The sequence below is a fragment of the Talpa occidentalis genome, unplaced genomic scaffold, assembly GCF_014898055.3.
Source record: "Talpa occidentalis isolate TD23 unplaced genomic scaffold, MPIMG_talOcc4v2.1 talOcc4.4, whole genome shotgun sequence".
NCBI lineage: Eukaryota > Metazoa > Chordata > Mammalia > Eulipotyphla > Talpidae > Talpa > Talpa occidentalis.
In genome coordinates this window covers 14885403-14904012 of record NW_023604295.1, presented here as the reverse complement: position 1 = coordinate 14904012, position 18610 = coordinate 14885403, and the positions used below count along the sequence as shown (strand labels likewise).

The following is an 18610-nucleotide window of genomic DNA, read 5'->3' as shown; positions in this document are numbered from 1 at the left end:
AAGAAATGGTGAGATGATCTAATTCCAATTAATAATGTTATGGTTATTTGAAAGTTATAAATATGTGATGATTTGTTACTGATTTTCATTTAAGATATATAAAGGACGTCAGAAGAGGTTTACATAATTTTCCACATTTTAGAGGTCTGATTGAGAAGTGATAAATATAAAAGCAAAATGGCGGTTATAATTAATACCAAATGTAAATTTGTTAACTATATAACATGCTTAGAACTGACACATAATAAGATCCACATGTAGGCTATTACAGTCATTAATTCTAATGTTAGATTTTAATACTTTATTTGTTTTTCATTGCTATACCCCATGTATTCTATTATGCATATAATCTTCACGAATATACAACCAAGCACTTTAAGCTAAAGGGTGGAAATGTTTTAGTTTCCTTTTTATTTTTCAAGCCAGTAAATTTGACAGACCTGGGAAGTTTAATTACTAATACCAATTTTGGGGGCTATTTTGCCATATATAAAATTAATGATCTAGATATAAAATTCATTATTAGATAAAATACATATTTATACAGATTTCTTTCCAATTTTAATTATTTAAGCTTTGTTTTCTAAGTTCATATGTGAAATTGTGCATGGTAGCAATAATGCAGACCTTTAAATATAATACACCTTTATGGAAAATTTAATTACATAAAGTCATGAGAGAACAAAACAGTGATAGGTAGTCAGAATTTTTTATTAGTATTTGTATATTTGATTTATGAAGCAAAAAGATTAGTACTAGAGAAGAAGCACAATAATAAAAAGAGGATTAATTCCCTTCATAATCAAACTCCTCTTATGACCAATAATACCCATATTCTTACTAACAATAAGTTAGAAATCCAGTACGTTCTAAGAAGTCACATATGCACATCTATATCTCTGCGTGTGTATGTGTATATATATGTATGTGTGTGTGTATGTATATGTGTGTATATATATATGTATATATAAATCTCAGCATAGTTGGGGATCTCAGGGTCATAAGTGTGTGCATAGTTGTGTGTTTATATTCTGTATATATTCTTACACACACAACTATGCACACTCTTATGACTCCAAGGTCCCCAACTATGCTGAGATTTATGTATATCTTGACTGCTCAAATTTAGTATAGAAAATGCACATCCAGTGCTATGGTTAATTGGCAATAAGCACACATCTAATTTAGTATTCCAGGCAGCCATTAGAATCCCCATGGCACATGGGCTGAATCCAGTTAATTGCCATAGCTGATTCTGCATATGAGTGAACATACAGTAGAACTGGATCTATGAAATTATTAATTGAATTATCCTCTAAATGTGCCAAAGGATATATTAGTTTTTATTCCCTTGATAGTTTTCCTTAGCATAAATCAAGTGAGAAAATTCAATAACTGAAAAAGTGTCAAGTTGTTTTAGATATTAAAAAAACATGTGCAATTAGTTCTTAGCTAATTTAAGGGGCTAACCTCACAAAATAGGCAGTAAGATTCTATGAAGAACAAGGTATCACTATAGATATAATACTGAAATGGAGTTGGAATTTTTGCAATGTTAGGAAAGTCCAACAAATATTGGTAGTAGACTTTTCAGCCTTTGTTAAATGCAGAGATGATCTCTAGAATACATATTGAATTTTATTCATTTTCATGTATTCCATTATATTATATTTTCATTCATTTATTTAACAGTAATTTAACTATTTATTGAGTGTCAATTATAAATTCAGGTTCTGTAGAGAAAGTGAAAAAGGTAAAATTGTTGTCGTTCTTAAGGCATTCATGTTTTACTTAGGTATATAAACTCACACGACTACATTAAGATGAGTAATATCAAAATGTGATCAGATAAATTCACCACTAGTCAGAAGAACTAAAATCACGAAAGGGTAGGAATGACTAAGGGTTAAGGAATAAAGTCTCCCAAATGTAGACAAGAACACAGAAATAAGGATAGACCATGTAATGTAAAACTTCATAAATCATCATAAAAGTTTAAATGTCAGAAGTGTGAAGAGTATCCTTTAGAAAGTTTTAAGCAGGATGGTAACATCTTAAAAATAGAAACTGGTAGACCAGTAACCCAGTAGGGATGGTGCCTCTAAAACTGATCAGGTGTTGATTATGGCCTAGAGGAGATATTATAGTGACAATCGAGACATGAGTGGTATTTTTATGCACTGTGATTTACTGGTCAGGAATGTATGTCAGTTTCTAAATAAAGATATTCTAATGCATACCATTGCTACTATTTCTCTTTTTTTAATATAATATTAAGAAACATTGGAAATAATTACGCTATGGAGTATGATAACTTGGAACAGTATTTCTTAGAGTCCTCAGATAACATCATAGTTTCTTAAAAGTGACGTGAGTGATTTATAAAGTGAAATGACATATAAGAAAACCAATCTACCATAGAATAATTGATATAGAAGAGTTAAGTTCCTGAGATATAGTCTGGGTCACAAACATATCACCAAACTTGTGAATGAAGACTGAAAACACTCCTAAGAGTAAACAATAATTTGTATTCATTCATTCACTTTTTTTCCAGCCCACCTGCCAGTTCAGGATGTAATGGACAGAAACTTCAGAGTGGCTTAGGGTACAAGGCTGTGCTCAACAATTGGTAAATACCAATTGGCCTATACACACATCTTTGAGAGGAGGGATTGTAAACTTGAGCTCCAGGAACAAACCCAGACAATGACCCCAGCTATGAATTGTTTTGTTTTGTTTTCTTTTTATTTTTTTAAGATTTTTTTTATTTATACAAAAACTGGGGTATACAGGCCAGAGGCATAAGAGGGTGAGAGAATTCACCAGAGACAGAGCGGGTAGTAGAACAGGCAGACAGACTGAAAACACTGCTGAGGGGAGCAGCCGGTGAGACAGGAGAGGTCTGCCGCATCATGTGGGAATCTTCCTGGCTGGCTGGGAATTGAACCTGTGCTGCAAGGCTGCGGATAGCTTCACAGCGCTGTGCTCAACCCACTGTGCCACTGGGGAGGCCCATGAATTGTTTCTTAGTTATAATGAAACAAAGTTGAATGAAAATCAGGGCCTTGGGCACAAAATAGATTTGCTATAGCCCCAATGCCATTCTTAAATGGCAATACATATGATGCCATCAATATTATTTTTAGATAGTTAAATAGATATGACTTGCTACCAAGACTGAAGACAGTCCTTTTTTTTAAAAAAAAAAAAAAAGTGTAAGAATAACTAACTTATTTATTTATAAATTTATTTATTTATTTTCCTCCAAAGTACATCTAGAATCAGACCAGATCTCTCAATTTCTTATACTGTCTCTTTAGAGGGGCGGCTGCCACCTGGATTACTGCAATAACCTCTAAATGGCTCCCTGCATCCACTCTGGGGGTTCTCCAGTCCACTTGCCATGCTGCAACCTGCATTGTAAAAGGCAAGTCTGAGCAGGCAGCTCTCTCCCTTAAAATCCTCTAACAATTTCCAGTGCTTTTAGATAAAGACCCAAGTCCTGTGGTGGTCTGCAGAGCCCTGTGTGATCTGACACCTCGCTAGATATAAATCTGTCCCTCTTTATTGTGCTTGCCTTGCCTCTTTCCCTGGATAAATGGTTTCACACACTCTTACTTCCCCCCACAGCCGTCCCTTGTGTCCCCTTGTTTGTTTCCTCTCCTCTCCCACTGAGTCTTAAAAGTTCTTTACCCGTCTGCTGGCATGGATGGGATTGAATATGTTTTTCCTGATACCAACTGTGAGGAAGTGAAAAATTGAGTTCCTGCTATTTCCTCTTATGCTGGTACCTTTAAATCAAAAATTGGTCAAAGTCATGAGTATCAGAGCTGAAAGGTTCCAGATTAGCCCTTTCCCTGTACAATTGCAGCTCAAGTAAATCTAAACAATTTGTCTCTAGGGAGCTTTCTATTTTGTAAGAGAAATAGTTACTTGGTTTTTAATATAGAGCCATATCTATAAATTATATATCTAGAATATATAGATTGAAAAATATATTAATCTCATAGTATCATATAGTATGCAGTATATATTGTATGCTAAAAGTTGTGCTATAAATATTACCATATAATATCATAGGACATATATTACCACTTCTGCTATTTCCATATTTCTATTTATGCCATATTCTTTTCTCATTTCCCCCCTACTTTTTTTTGTGTTGTTAAAATATTTTGGCACATTTGAAGTTTTTATGAAAGTTGGACTATTTGTTTAATCAATGTGAAATATGGTTACATTCTTTAGCATGCTAACAGCATGCTTATATCCAAGTCAAATCTCTTTTAAGAGAGTGGTCTAATATCAATCTTTTGATTTCATTAATCAATCAATCTTGTGCCAGTTAGTATTGCCATCTGCTTTGTTTTGATATTTATAAGGTTTTATATGTAAGAATTTAGTTTCCATTTTATTGTAAGCATAATATAAACATGTTCTTGCCTCATACCACAAATACATTTTTTGCACTTTTCAGTATGGCATTATTGCCTTTGGCACATATACATTCAACACCACTAATTTCAAATTAAATTCCCACTGAGAACATCAGGGAAGAAATTAGTGGCAATTGCTTGCTTTTAGAGAAAAATCCAAATTTTGCCCTAATTTTATCATCAAGTTATAATAATTCAATACACATAGCCCAGATATATATTATATATGGACAGACTAGACTGTGAGTCAGCTATTAAGTCCCATTAGCATGTGATTTTCATAGTGGGCAATATTTATATACAAATAAATTATCCACATAACTCTCTCAAGGATATTATAATGCTAAAGATATTATATTTCATATGTGTTATGCAGTGAAAATATTATATATAAATAAATATCAGCATAAGCTTAGTTTTATATGAATATCAAGATGTTTGGCTTCTTTTTTAGTTGCAAACTTAATCCATTATGTCATTAGATATTTTACTTTATCATTCCTGGCCTTGAAAAAAATATTTTCTCCTTAATACATCTTACATTAATTTAAGTGAATTCTATTTAATTTAAGTGACTTGACAATTAATTTGCCATTTTTATTAAAATAATTTTAATAATTTTAATTTTAATAAAATGATATATTGTCTATTTTCTCTTAAGTGAGGACTGTGTAGGGACTTGAATATTGACAGAGCATCGTAGGAACTGATTAGGAACTGATTAACTTTTAAATTAGCTACTGTTGATTAAATCATCACTGGTTTAATAGGAATTGGAAATTATATTTCAGGGAAAATGAGTTTAGTTCTTATATTGCTATTTTAATTTAGATTTCCTATCTGTTTCAAAATATTTTATAAGATAAATTATATGGCTAAGACAATGTTAAAAATGACCCAAGACCACTGATATTGCTGTTTTATCCTAAAATCTCATTTTATGATGAGGACTGTTTCAGAAACAATCTACATAGATCAATAACTGTTCATTTACTCAATAGATATTTGTGTGTGTCTGAGAGTATTATATTTTAGTAATTGGTTAACTCTGGGTGGATATACATATATATATATAAATAAAATTATTTGATGAAATGTTCAAATGACATATTTTTATGAGTTCTGATGTCACATTAAATACATGAAAACAGATTTACTATTGTTTTGTTTGGTAATGAAGTAAGAGTTACTATTATGTATGTAAATTAAATGATTATCTTAAAGAGAAAATCTATAAATGTTATATTGCTTTACAGATGCTCCCAAGTTCATATCAAACCAAACAATTTATTATTCCTGGGAAGGAAATCCAATCAATATAAGCTGTGATGTGAAATCTAATCCACCAGCATCAGTCCACTGGAGAAGAGAGAAATTAGTCTTACCTGCCAAAAACACCACTAACATAAAGACATATAGTACAGGAAGAAAGATGATATTAGAGGTAAGTCTTCATGTATATATCAACAAATTGTGTTATTTAAGTGGTTATTAACTATTTTATAATTTATTTAAATAGATAACCTAGTATGAATAGTTAATATGTATATGTATATATGTTTGTATATAATATATGTGTTATATACACACACACTCATAACCTAGTACACATAGTAATTATTTATTTAAATGATCATTTTATGCATTTGGATCATAGACCATTAATGAGGAATGTCTCACTATTTATAAATATAAAAATATAGGTGTATAGCAACAGCAATTATTTTTCATATATTTATATTTTGAATGAAAAGCAATTATATCAGGAAAATAATAGGAAAGGAAATAAACAATTTGTCAGTTACTAGTGTTCAAAAGTTCATTTCAATGTTCATAGAAGGCATTGGTTCTGTACTATACCTTCCTTCTCCTCAGACTGGCGTGAGTAGATGCTATGTTCCATTCACTTATTTATAAATTGCAAAATAAACTGGATTTAGCTGTTCACATCCTCATTTCATTTTACTTTTCAAATCAATATTGTAGATTGTTGTTTTTATACTGACAACTGCCTGACTTTGAGTTCAGTTTGAATATATAATACTTTTATTTATTAAATTCAAGTTATGTGCATGTATATCTGCTCTCAGATTTTATAGGCACCTATGACATTAATCATCAGCCCCTCCAATTTATCCTTTCAGAAAGATTGAAACTTCCAGGAAAGTTCCAGGGAAGAAACTGAATTGAGACTTTAAAAAATTTCCCCATGAAAATGGCTTTATTTAAATTATTTTACTGATATTGAGGAACTGTACAATAGTCACAATTCTTTGTCATGTCCATATTGTCTCACATTGTATTCATTCCTGAAAATTCTTCCCTGTGGAATGGATCTTCTGTAGAAAAATAGTCACCTCGAGGGCTAGAGCTTCCTCATATGCCTGCATAGAAAAATGATTTTTTTTTTTGGCAAATTCCTCTCTCACTTGTAAAATTAATTTGCAATTAAATCCACTTGGTTTATTAGAAACTTAATGTAAGAAAAAATATTATTTTAATCATTTAGGAGTACTTTACATAAGAACTGTTAAAACTTCTATTCCTTAAGCCAGTGATCTATTCCTGGATGGACAGCTGAGTGCAGAATGAATGACACAGCTTTTTTTGTACTCTTTTAGAATTACCATCTTCAATGGACCTCAAAATTGCACTTTTAGTTAATAGCCTCCCATTACCACCAAATCATTTTCCCCCTTTTGGTATGGAGTTGAAATTAACAGCAACTCTTGTTGTAAGCATATTCTCTCCTAATAATGGTTACTGGGACTGAAAATTATATCTATTACTATCATCAAATCTCTTTTCTGAATTGATATTTTAGAATTTTGGTACATTAGAATTACAGGGTTGGTCCCAATGTTCACAATAGAATCCCAGAAGGTTAACTTAATTATGGATTTCAAATGTGTAAGCCTTGAGGTCAGATCTTTTCCATATAAACTGAAAGAGAATGATAGGAATTGAACAGAAATGGAGGCAAGATACTGTTATTAGATGTCAAGATAATGTACTTGTCTATCAGGATTGCTACACAATGGCAATATTTCCTTGAAAAATACCTTCCTGGAAATATTTTTTTTAGAATGAATCTTCATCCCTTGTTAATATTTTATGTTCAGTAAAATCATAAGAGGGTGAGAAATTTGACACATTACAAGTCATTTTTTAACTTCAAATTTGCCTAATCTTAGAAAAAAACTTAGAAAAAAAGCACTAACAGAGCTATTGGTACAAGTTCCCTGTTTTTAGTTTACCTCTCTAGTGCTGAAAAAGAAAATCTACTTTTCAAATTGTATACTATTTTGAGCTTTACATGTATATCTAACAGTTTTTCTATTCACCTAGATAAAGAATCATGCCATTTATTTACTTAATAATTTAATGGAAAAACATAATATATGTAGTTCAATAATAGTATATGGGTTATATCTTCAAAGGGTCCATATTATTTAGTAATGCTCACTTGATATAAAAATGGTTATAAACAAGAAATTTTGAGTTACTTAATATGCGTGAAGATGGTAGACATACTAGAGTTTATTATAAAACAGTGATATTGTCCTAGAGTTGTGAAACTTTTATTTTGATGGTTTAGGTTGCACCTACATCTGACAATGACTTTGGACGATATAATTGCACAGCCACTAACCGTATAGGAACAAGATTTCAAGAATATATTCTTGCTTTGGCTGGTAAGTGTAACACAATAATTTTAAAATCTCATAAAATATTTTGTAAGCAAACAGCTTTTACATTTTAGTAAGCCATGATACCTACCATTATTCAAAAGAATGAATTAGAGCCTCAAACCTTGAAATAGTTTTATCTGACCTATAGTCAGGACTTAGAACATATTTGCTAATAAAGAGTGAATTTAAAAATTGATTCTAATTCCTCAAACTAAGGGAGATATGTATGAAAGATGGAGAAAATATGTCTTTAAAAAGTCAAAAATCAATATTTTGACCCCACTTCAGGCCAGTGCTGTTTGGGCCTTTGCCTGTAAGGGACAGGCAATTTCAAGTGTTTACTGGGAGTCTCTTATTAGTAACATTCCTTTTTCTTCTCTCTATGCACAGTAATTCTATTAAAGATCTTTCACACTAAAAAAAAGAAATCAACTATTTCATATAAAGTAAGAACCCTGTCAAAATCATTAAAAACAGGAAATCCCTAGAGAATTTAGAATTGTAAACCTCAAAGTACAAATATTAAGCTTATTTTCAAAGGAAATAGAATATTTGCATTTAATAGCTTTTGTTGAAAAGTGTTTCATTTTCTACATAGAAAAAGTATCCTACTTCTTCCTTTAAGTTTTAAAGATATAGAAATGATAGCACATAGAGTAAAATTTATTTTGACTAGAAATCCATCTGGTTTAGTTATATTAATACATATACATGCATGCGCACACACAAGCTAATTACAAGGAAATTTGACTAATTTCCTAAGGCTTTGAATTAATATGAGTAGTGAATGCTTCTTATCAGTAGAGATACTTCAGTTTATTTTCAATGAATTGTGATGTGGCTTAACATGTCTCAGTTTTCTAGAATTTAGTTTTCTTGTATAATGGTTGAGTCATGTCTAAATATAGAGCCTACATCCCATGATTTTCACTGACATTGATTTGCTAGTAACTTCATGGCAGACAATAAATATTAGTTTATCCCCTTCCTTCATCCCTCTGCCCTCTTTGCCTATATCTTTTTTTTTTAAAGATTAATTTATTGTGCCTCCCTGGTGGCACAGGACATTGAGCGTAGCACTGTGAAGCTGTCCGCAGCCTCTGCAGTGCTGGTTCGATCCCCACCGGCCTCGGAGCAACCCACATGGCAAGCAGACTCTCCTGTCTCACCTGCTGCTCCCCTCAGCAGTGTATTTCAGACCTTCTGCCTGTTCTGTTCCCTGCTCTGTCTCTGGTGAATCCTCTCACCCTCCTGCGCATCTGGCCTGTACCCCGGTTCTTGTATAAATAAAAATAAATCTTTTTAAAAAAATATTCATTTGTTTATGCATACAAGAGCTGGGGTACAGGCCAGAGATGTGGGAGGTGAGAGGATCCACCAGAGACAGAATAGGGAACAGAGCAGACAGATCCACTGAAATACACTGCTGAGGGGAGCAGCAGGCGAGACAGGAGAGGTCTGCCTCGCCATATGGGTTTCTCCCTGGCCAGCCCGGGGATTGAACTCATGCTGCAAAGGCTTCAGATTGCTTCATAGTGTGTTGCTTAACCCTTGTGCCACCAGGGAGGCCCCTCTTTGCCTATATCTTAACTCTCATCTTAATATTTTTCCCCTTTCTCCTTTTGTCCCCCTTTCTCTTTCATATAAACTTCTCTCCCCCTCTTTGTAGTAAAATTTAACTTGCTCAAATAACAGGTTTTGTAAATATTTTCCCTCTTGGTCTACAGTTAATGGAATGTTTGAGAATATGTCTACAAAGCCATAAATGCTAGATGAATATGTACCATTTTATTTAAAGTCACATTGAATTTACAGAGTTCAAATTCTTCAGGACAAACTAGATTTTTGTAAGGTTTAAATAAAGGTGTCCCATCAAATGAATCATATTTATAAACATTGATGTTAAATATGGTTTCCTCTTTAGGACTCTGTAGTTTTAAAATCTCCATTACATTATTACTTGAATCAACCTCTTTTTGGAACAAAAATTTTTATATTTATTTATTACATCATTCTTAATATTTGTACAATGTATGATTTCCCCATGAAATTTCTACCACCATTTCAGCTGTGCACCATCACCATAGTCCCTCTTCCCGTCCTGTCTGATCTTTCTCCCTCCTCCTCCCCTACAGAATGTCTCTGATCTATAGCCTGGAACAAAATTTTAGCTTTTATCTATTTGTCACAAAATTGTGGGATATATGTTAATATCACAGCCCAATTTTCACTGTCCTGTTTGACCTAAAAAACCCTTGAGATCATGTGACATATGGCAGTTAATCTAAACAGCCAACAGTTTTAGCTTGTAGTTATGTCCTATGCGTTCTTTGAAAAGTATAAGAACAAGTTACCTTCTTAACTTTCTTTGTTTTAAAATCTTTTCATGGGGCCTCCCCTGCAGATGAGCGCTGGGCTAGGAAGCTAGCAGTTGAGCGCTGGGCTAGGAAGCTGCCCGCAGCCTCTGCAGCGCCAGTTCTATCCCTGGCCGCCGGCAAGGGTCCCACATGGTGCACAGAGCTCTCCTGCTGTGCCCACTGCTCCCCTCAGCAGTGTATTTCGTCAGTCTGCCTGTTCTGTTCCCCGCTCTGGCTCTGGTGAATACTCTCACCCTCCTGCGCTTCTGACTGTACCCAGTGCTTGTATAAATAAATAAATATTTAAAAAAAAATAAAATGAAATATTTTTATGGCCTTACCTCTTTCCTTTTTGTTTTCACGCCCTTTCCTCTCTAAAATAATTGAGCCCAAGGCAGGCATTGGTGTGTGGAGGGGGTGGGCACAGCTGACTAGCATTGGGTATCAGATTCTGAGCAAAGAGAATGTTATGAAGGGGATTGTCAGTGGCCCACTGTGGGACGTTGGGGTCCAAGCAAGGAGAAAGGATGTTATATTTAACTTTTAATATTAAACCTTAATATAATGATCTTGTCTTTGTTTCATTGATTTGCATACTTTTCTAATAAAGTCACCTCCAGGGCAATTTTAGGGGAGATACTGAGCTGTAGGCTTTCTGGCATAGGCACCTGAATCCTGATAGGGTTTCTGTGCTTCACAGTAGCCTTTCCAAATTGGCCCCCTGACCAGACTGTGTTGAGGACTCACTGGGGAAAGCTAGTCACAGCATGAGCACATGGCCTGGCATAGCAGATAGTAGCTGACAGCTATGGTACTCAAATTGCAGTTCTTATGGGTCACTTTGGGTAGAAAGTAGGCTGTTGGTACCCCATTAGATATAATACTCAGATCAGGAGTCCATGGTAGAATAATGTGTAGTAAAACTGCATAATGGAATAATAACCTTACTTATTCTTGGCACATTATTTCTATGAAATAATATAAAATTTCATTTATGCAGCTTTCCCCTCTAAAGTATTTTCCTATGTCTTTCTCACACAAATTGCTATTAAGTGAGGTCTCCCTCCGTGCTATGCTCTATAATTGATTTCTGTTTTAACTTAAGTTCAGAACTCTACCTAGCCTTATTAAATTGTATCCTGTCAACTTGGGCTCATCTTTTCAACCTACTGAGACCCTGTCAAATTCAATGTTTAAGCTCTCTTTCCAAGATTGATTTAATTCATAAATATCATGATGTTGTCATCTATATTTCATCGAAGTCATGGATAAGCCTCTTCAAGTCATTTTTGAGACTAGAGTCTTGTTTACAGGTTAAGTTGGATCAGTCAAACAAGATTCTGTAGATATGGAATTACTGCCAATTTACTTGTCCTTGTGCCTGAACCTCATCCTAGCCAGACCCTTGTTCCATCAAGCTTAAAATCAAATTAAAATTAGTTTATTTGGAAACACACTTTCTTTGACTGACTATAAAGCAAAATTTCTCTTACAAGCTCAGTTTTATAGTCAATCCTAGAAAAGTCTGTATTTTGTTCTTTTATCAGAAAATGTGGCGCAAACTTTTTTTTTCTTCAGAATAGTTGTGACACCCTTTTAATTCCCTCATTCCCATGGCTTCTGGAAAAAAAAAAAAAGAGCCTAAGATAATCAGGTAGTATTTTTAGCACATGCTTGCATGAATTCCAAGTCATTTGTGAGTTTGGTCACTCAGTATATGTGTAGTGAACATTGCCAGGTGCTATTCTAGACTTTGGGTTATTGAAGACGAATGTATGACATGTGATCTTTACCCCAAAAAAAAAGGGTACAAAAGATAAGATTTGCAATTGAAATGTGGTTCTGAAACTTTGGGAACACAAAATCAGATTTTGAAAGGAATTCTTAGGATAGGCTTCAACAGGTGTGAACTTTGGAGCTGAGTCTGAAAGAATAAGTAGAAAGAGATCTACTGAAGAAGAAAAAGGTGAAAAGAACAAAACTGTCTTTACAAAGGTTCTATGCTGTGTACAAGTATGGACTGTAAAGAAATGAGCATGTGATGAAAACCTGGAGTACCATACTGTTAAGGCAATCAGTGGTAGTGAGGTGAGGAGATGGGTAGTGAGAGATCAAATTATGGAGCTCCTTAAAAAACATTCATCATATTTATATTCTATTACATGACATATACAAGGGTGGGAAGTTTGGAGTCTTTAGTCATTAAGCAACAGGATCCATTTACATGAACCAACTCTTGGTAGCACTGTGAAGATGATTTCAACATAGCATCGGGCATGACACAACGGCCAATTTCTGTATTTCTCTAAATAGCAAAAATATATAAATGTAAATTTAACCATCTTAAAGTAATATTCAGTGTCTTAAAATATATATATATAAAATCCCTCTTTATCCTTCTCTGTGCATATTTATGTATATGTGTATACAAAAGATAAGATGCGGTATACAAGAAAAGGATTGAAATAGAGATGTATATTCTAAGTGCATGTGTATATATCAGGCAAATGGATTGCTTTCCCTTTAGTCTGGTGGATGTCAATGTAAAAATTAATAAGCTTTTTTATATAGTGGAAACTAATTCTAATGATCTTAAAACAATCACTTTGTATAACTCCTTCTAATATATCATTTCTCTGCCACCCACCCTGCCTTAAAATTAAACTTCACAGGGGCCTCCCTGGTGGCGCAGTGGGTTGAGCACCGCACTGTGAAGCTGTCCACAGCCTCTGAGGCACGGGTTCTATTCCCGGCCAGCCAGGGAGAAACCCACATGGCACGGCAGACCCCTCCTGCCCCTCCCTCTGCTCCCCTCAGTAGTGTCTTTGGTCTGTCTGCCTTTTCTGCTCCCCGGTCCATCTCTGGTGAATTCTCTCACCCGCCCGCTCCTCTGACTGTACCGCAGTTCTTATATAAATAAAAAAATCTTTAAAAAAAATTAAACTTCACAGAAGACTATATTTGTTGTATCTAACTATTCATCTCTCATCCTGTCACAGACTCTTGCAGTCAAATTTTTAACTCCATTGCCCAGTAGTATCTATCATCAAGGTAATCTTTGACCTTCCCAGGTTCAGTATCCCAGGTTGTTTCTGAATCTTCGTGCTTAGTGATCTAGCAGCAGAATATTACACGATCACATCTTTCTCTTTGAATCATCTGCTAGCCCCAACTTACCTACTGTGCTGTCCTGCTTGTCACTGGCCTCTCCTTCTTACTCTCCTTTGCTACTTGTTCTTCATCTCTCTCACCTCAAAATCACTGTGAATCATTGGGATCTTGTTGTTGTCTCTACACTCACATCCTTGGAATTCTTCTATATTCTTACTGATATAAAATCCACTTATACTCTATGAATCCCCAAAATTTATCTTCCACTTGTGTCTTTTGCTTGAATGTCATAGTTCTGTCACACAGCTTCATTTTCTCTCCATTAAGAGCTTTAAATATGCAGCATAAAAATTCAAATGTCCAGATACCCAAATATGATCTGAGACCACACAAAGCAGAAGCAGAGCAAACCCAAATGAGGATAGATTTCCAGAGAAAATACACAGTGGGTAGTGACACTGAATATTAGGGTCTTGCTAGAAGTAGGAAGTTAATCTTCATTTCATAATTCCCTTAATATCGGAAACTTTTTCATACAGTGATTGATGAGGAAACCAAGAAAAAAAAATAATCAAAGGAGCTTGGTGGTTATAAAATAATTCAAAAGGCAGAGGAAAGAAAAAAAAAAGAGATAGTCACCAGATTACTGAGTTAAAGATGACAAAATAGTAGGAGTGAGGTTCAGAGGTCATGTCTGCAACTGTTTGCTAGAGGTCAGGATGTCCTGTTGCCAAGCTAACATTCTGTTGAAATCATAACCACCCTGCACCCCAATTTGTGTGCATAGACTGTGGGGCTTGGGATTCCTCTAATCTATCACACTCACATGTGCAGATCCTCTTGCTCTAACTGCTATCATGGCACTTAGAACTGCAATAGCAATTGAGTCTGGGCAATGAAGACTTTAAGCCTTGCAGTCTATATGGTGATGGGGAGTAGCTTAGATGATTGAAATGGACACAGAATGCAATAGAAAACATTTGCAATTGGATTTTTAAACACCATTCTGAAAACACCATTCACAGAAGAATTTTATAAATATCAAACTTTTCTGATTTATTTAGCATTCTCATCTGTGGGCAAAAAATTGAGCTGGTGATTCTGAATTATACCTTAGTTTCCAACTTTCTAGTAAACCGAGTTTCCAGATGCAAATATGTTGGATAGAAATTAGGAACCACCTATTCAAAGAGTGTGACAGTGAACAAAACAAATGTGAATGTAGAACAGAGTAGGACTAAAGAAAGTTTGTCATTTGGGAGAACTTTGCAGTTCATCACAATAAGACAGAAGATACTTTAATTTTAAATTATGAAAGAAGAGAAAAAAGAAAAGAAGTATCTAATGAAGCCGTACTCCTCAAAAGAGAAAGATAATAGAAATGCCATTTAGGATGGAAGACTTAGTCTTGGAAAAGTGGAGGACAGACTTCTATTATAGGCTAATCCAGAAGTGATAGGGTATGATCTAAAGGAGCTTGCTTGAAGATTTCAATTTTCACTTTTGCTGTTGAGCTCTGTTTATTTGCTGGGACTTAAGGATGGCATTGAAGAAGAGAATCAGAAAAACTAACATGTATCACAATAACACCCATGCAGAACTCATCTGTCGTTGTCTTCAAGATATAAGCACAGCTTCTCTGAAGGTCATGGAAATGCTAGTTTGCAATACCATGATTCATCTTCATTTTGAAAATGTTACTGAAAAATTTCATCATTGAAGTCTCCTGTGTACTCACAATATATTAATTACCTCCATTCATTTTCTTCCACCCTTGTATTTTTGGACACATATGTATTATATTAATTTAATATAATTAATTAATGTATTAATAATTAAATATATCAATTTTGCTTCATAGAGTGTATCCTTATATTGGGATGCATTTTGTAAGACAGAGGAACTTAGATTTGATGTACTGTTTTGAATCTTTTTCCAGATATCTATGTATATTTCTGATTATTGTCATCCTTTTTCATAAACCTTTAAGTTACTCCACTTCAGTGATTGCTTACTCTTTATTTAACTGTATTGTTTTATTTTACAGAATTAAAGTCAGACAAGCAACTCCTCTCTTTGCTCTTGTACCTATTACAAGATGAAACTATCACCAAGGCAAACTGTTTCTCACACTTACACTTTAATTGAACTAGAACTTCAGGTATAAATACCAAAAGGTTTATCAACATTATATCCAGAAAGACTTTTTAAAGAAAGGATAAGTGATAATATTTATGATTGTCCAGTGGTTTATATCTATTACTTGCCCTCACAAAGGAGACGTGAATACCTCTGTTACTGTTATCATTTTAATTATGAGGAAACTGATCTCCATTAAGTAACACAGTAATTCCAGAAACTTCTATTTTTTGACTCTTAGATCACCATAACACCAACCCATTGCTGTTGTAAAAAGTATATATTTCTAAGCTGAAACTCAGTATCTATTATCCACCATTTGACTAAGACATTGGTATTCATGAACAGATACACAGTAATATGAAAGCAAGGGTGATTATAAAGGAGGGATAATAAAACCTACAATGATTAGTATTTACTAAGATCTTAATGTAGTTCAGATTGTTTTAAATGTTCTATATGCTTAGGAATCCTGGCTGTGGGTATTATTCTGATCTTCATTTTAGAGAGAAAAATGCTAGGGGTTGAAAACATTAAGGTTGCCATTTGACCAAAACTTGCAAGGCCAGATTATGGATCTATAGATTCTGATACTTTATATCTAGATTCTAATCAATACTATAGTGGTACTAGTAGAGATCTGAAAAGGATAAGTAAGAAAATAGCATTTTCATATTTTTCTCATCTATTCCTTTAATGATGAGTAGTTTTCATTAATTATTGACCTGGAAGGAGCTTGAAATTCATTTAGAAAAATATCCTAATGAGGAGGGGAACATTGTGTATGGAATTCATATCCACAAGCCCTATTGGAAATATTAGGTTGTATATACCCATGGAGCTCAGATAATTCAGGATCTTGAAATCCAGACTGAAAAGGCTAAGCTTGATGTTTTAAAAAGGAGGAAGCCCCTGAATACCCTGCTTAGGGAAGTGATGTGATTAGAGTGGTACTTTAGAAAAATTGATTTTGCATTTACATGCCACATGGATTGAAATTCAGTGGGATGTCCAATAGATAAGGAAGCTAAGAGCCACTAATGGCACTGTAGGTAGAGACAAATGGAGCCTGGGTTTGGAATTTAATAGTGGAAACAGGAAGGAAGGGATGGACACAACAATTATGATGCAGAATGTTGAAAATAACTTCATGACTAATTGTGATGTCCATAAGAGATAGGGAATAAACTCAAGGATGAATGTGAATATAAAACAATTGGCGAAAGTAGAAAGAAGTATCAGAGTTTTCGATGCTAGGAATATCAGACACTATTCATTTGGAGATGTTCTGAATCTTTATATACTATTCTTTCATTGAAGAAATATTTAATTCATAATTTTTTTGAGGACTGAGTAGAAGCTAGTCACTTTTCTCAATGTTATATATATGTATGCATTCATATATAAATATGTAATAATTTAGTAGCTGTAGGTTATAGGACATATACAACTAAAATGTAAAAAAATATGTTTAGGAAGATACTAGACCTTCTGGACATAAGTATGTGTCTCCTATTAGTCAGGTAACAAAAAGAAGAGACCAATAAAAATGAATATAAGTGAAAAACCCAGGGTAATAATAAGTTTATTTGAAAATATACTATATAAGCATATCTTCTTAGCTTATAATACATAACACTATGAACCAAGCCATACAACCAAAGGTGGGAATCCTAGAAAAATCATCTTTCTCTCTCCTCACCAAGAATTTAGCGACCTCCTTTTGAAATCGATTATCATTATGAATATTATATTGCTGTGATACCCAATTTAGACCTGATTGACATGAGAGAGCCACTCAGTTTGAGGTGAATAATTGGTTGCCTATTAAGAACAATCAAATAATGTTTACATTTTAATTCTTCCCTGCAAACTTGAGAGCAAACCTATAGATGAAAAGAACAAAAAATAACCTAGTGAATTAAAAAATACATGAAAACTATTATAATTTTATATTTAGCAACTTAAATAGATTATTTAGATAATTTCAAATGTTTATTTTCAGATAAGATTTCATAGCAGTCTCACATTTGGATACCTCAGAGATCTGCATATTTATTTCCTAATCTTAGATTAAGACATAAGGCAATCCACAGGATTCCCAAGGAATTAATAGTTACTGATTAGAGCTGAAATCTACAATATTTTATTTCTTTATAATATTCACATCCCAAAAGCTATAAGCTTACCCTCCTGGTTCTTTCCCAGTATCAAAGGCATATTTTCATGTTTTACAGTGCTTGCATCAAACTCTAGCAAATGGGACACAATTGACTTTTCACAGCCATTAGAGAGCTTTATATGAATGTTTGATGAGAACCGGAACAGGTCTACTATGGTATTTTCATTCAAGTTTCTTCTTTGTATGTTTATAAAGCCTAACTCCAGAGATTAAGTTACATATTTATTTATAAATATATATTTTATATATAATAATATAATATATTATAATGTTAATATATCATATTTGTATAGAAATTATATATTTATATTTATAATTTTCTCTCTGAAAAATAAGCATATAGGTTTCCTTTTTGAAATTTTATGATTATTTGAATGTGATATTATAAAGAAAGAAATTCAGAGACAGAGCAAAAAAGAGATCATTGTAATATAAAACAAGCCTCTAATTCTTCATATTTCTAGAGTACAAATTTCACTAATTTTCTCATTGGAATTTCTGTCTCACTTGTTGTCTCCTTTTGTTTGTTCATAGCTTTTTGTATAGTCCTGATAAAATTTTGTAAACCAGAGAGTAAATTTCCACCCTATTCATCCACCCAGGATGGCTTATTGAGCTTGAAGTGATGTGAATAGTGGACTGATACCAAAATACATGCAAAAAAGACAACATATCTGTTTCTTAAATACA

General features: G+C 33.6%; 1 protein-coding gene across 2 annotated transcripts in view; it reads left to right on the top strand.

Moving 5' to 3' along the window:
• The window catches only part of NCAM2 (neural cell adhesion molecule 2), a 413941-nt gene that overhangs the window by 323796 nt on the left and 71535 nt on the right, over positions 1–18610 (top strand). For both annotated transcript variants that reach the window (XM_054700347.1, XM_054700348.1), the window contains exons 10-11: positions 5696–5883; positions 8038–8134. In XM_054700347.1, the coding sequence (XP_054556322.1) occupies positions 5696–5883; positions 8038–8134 (285 nt within the window). The remainder of the gene's footprint in view (positions 1–5695; positions 5884–8037; positions 8135–18610) is intronic.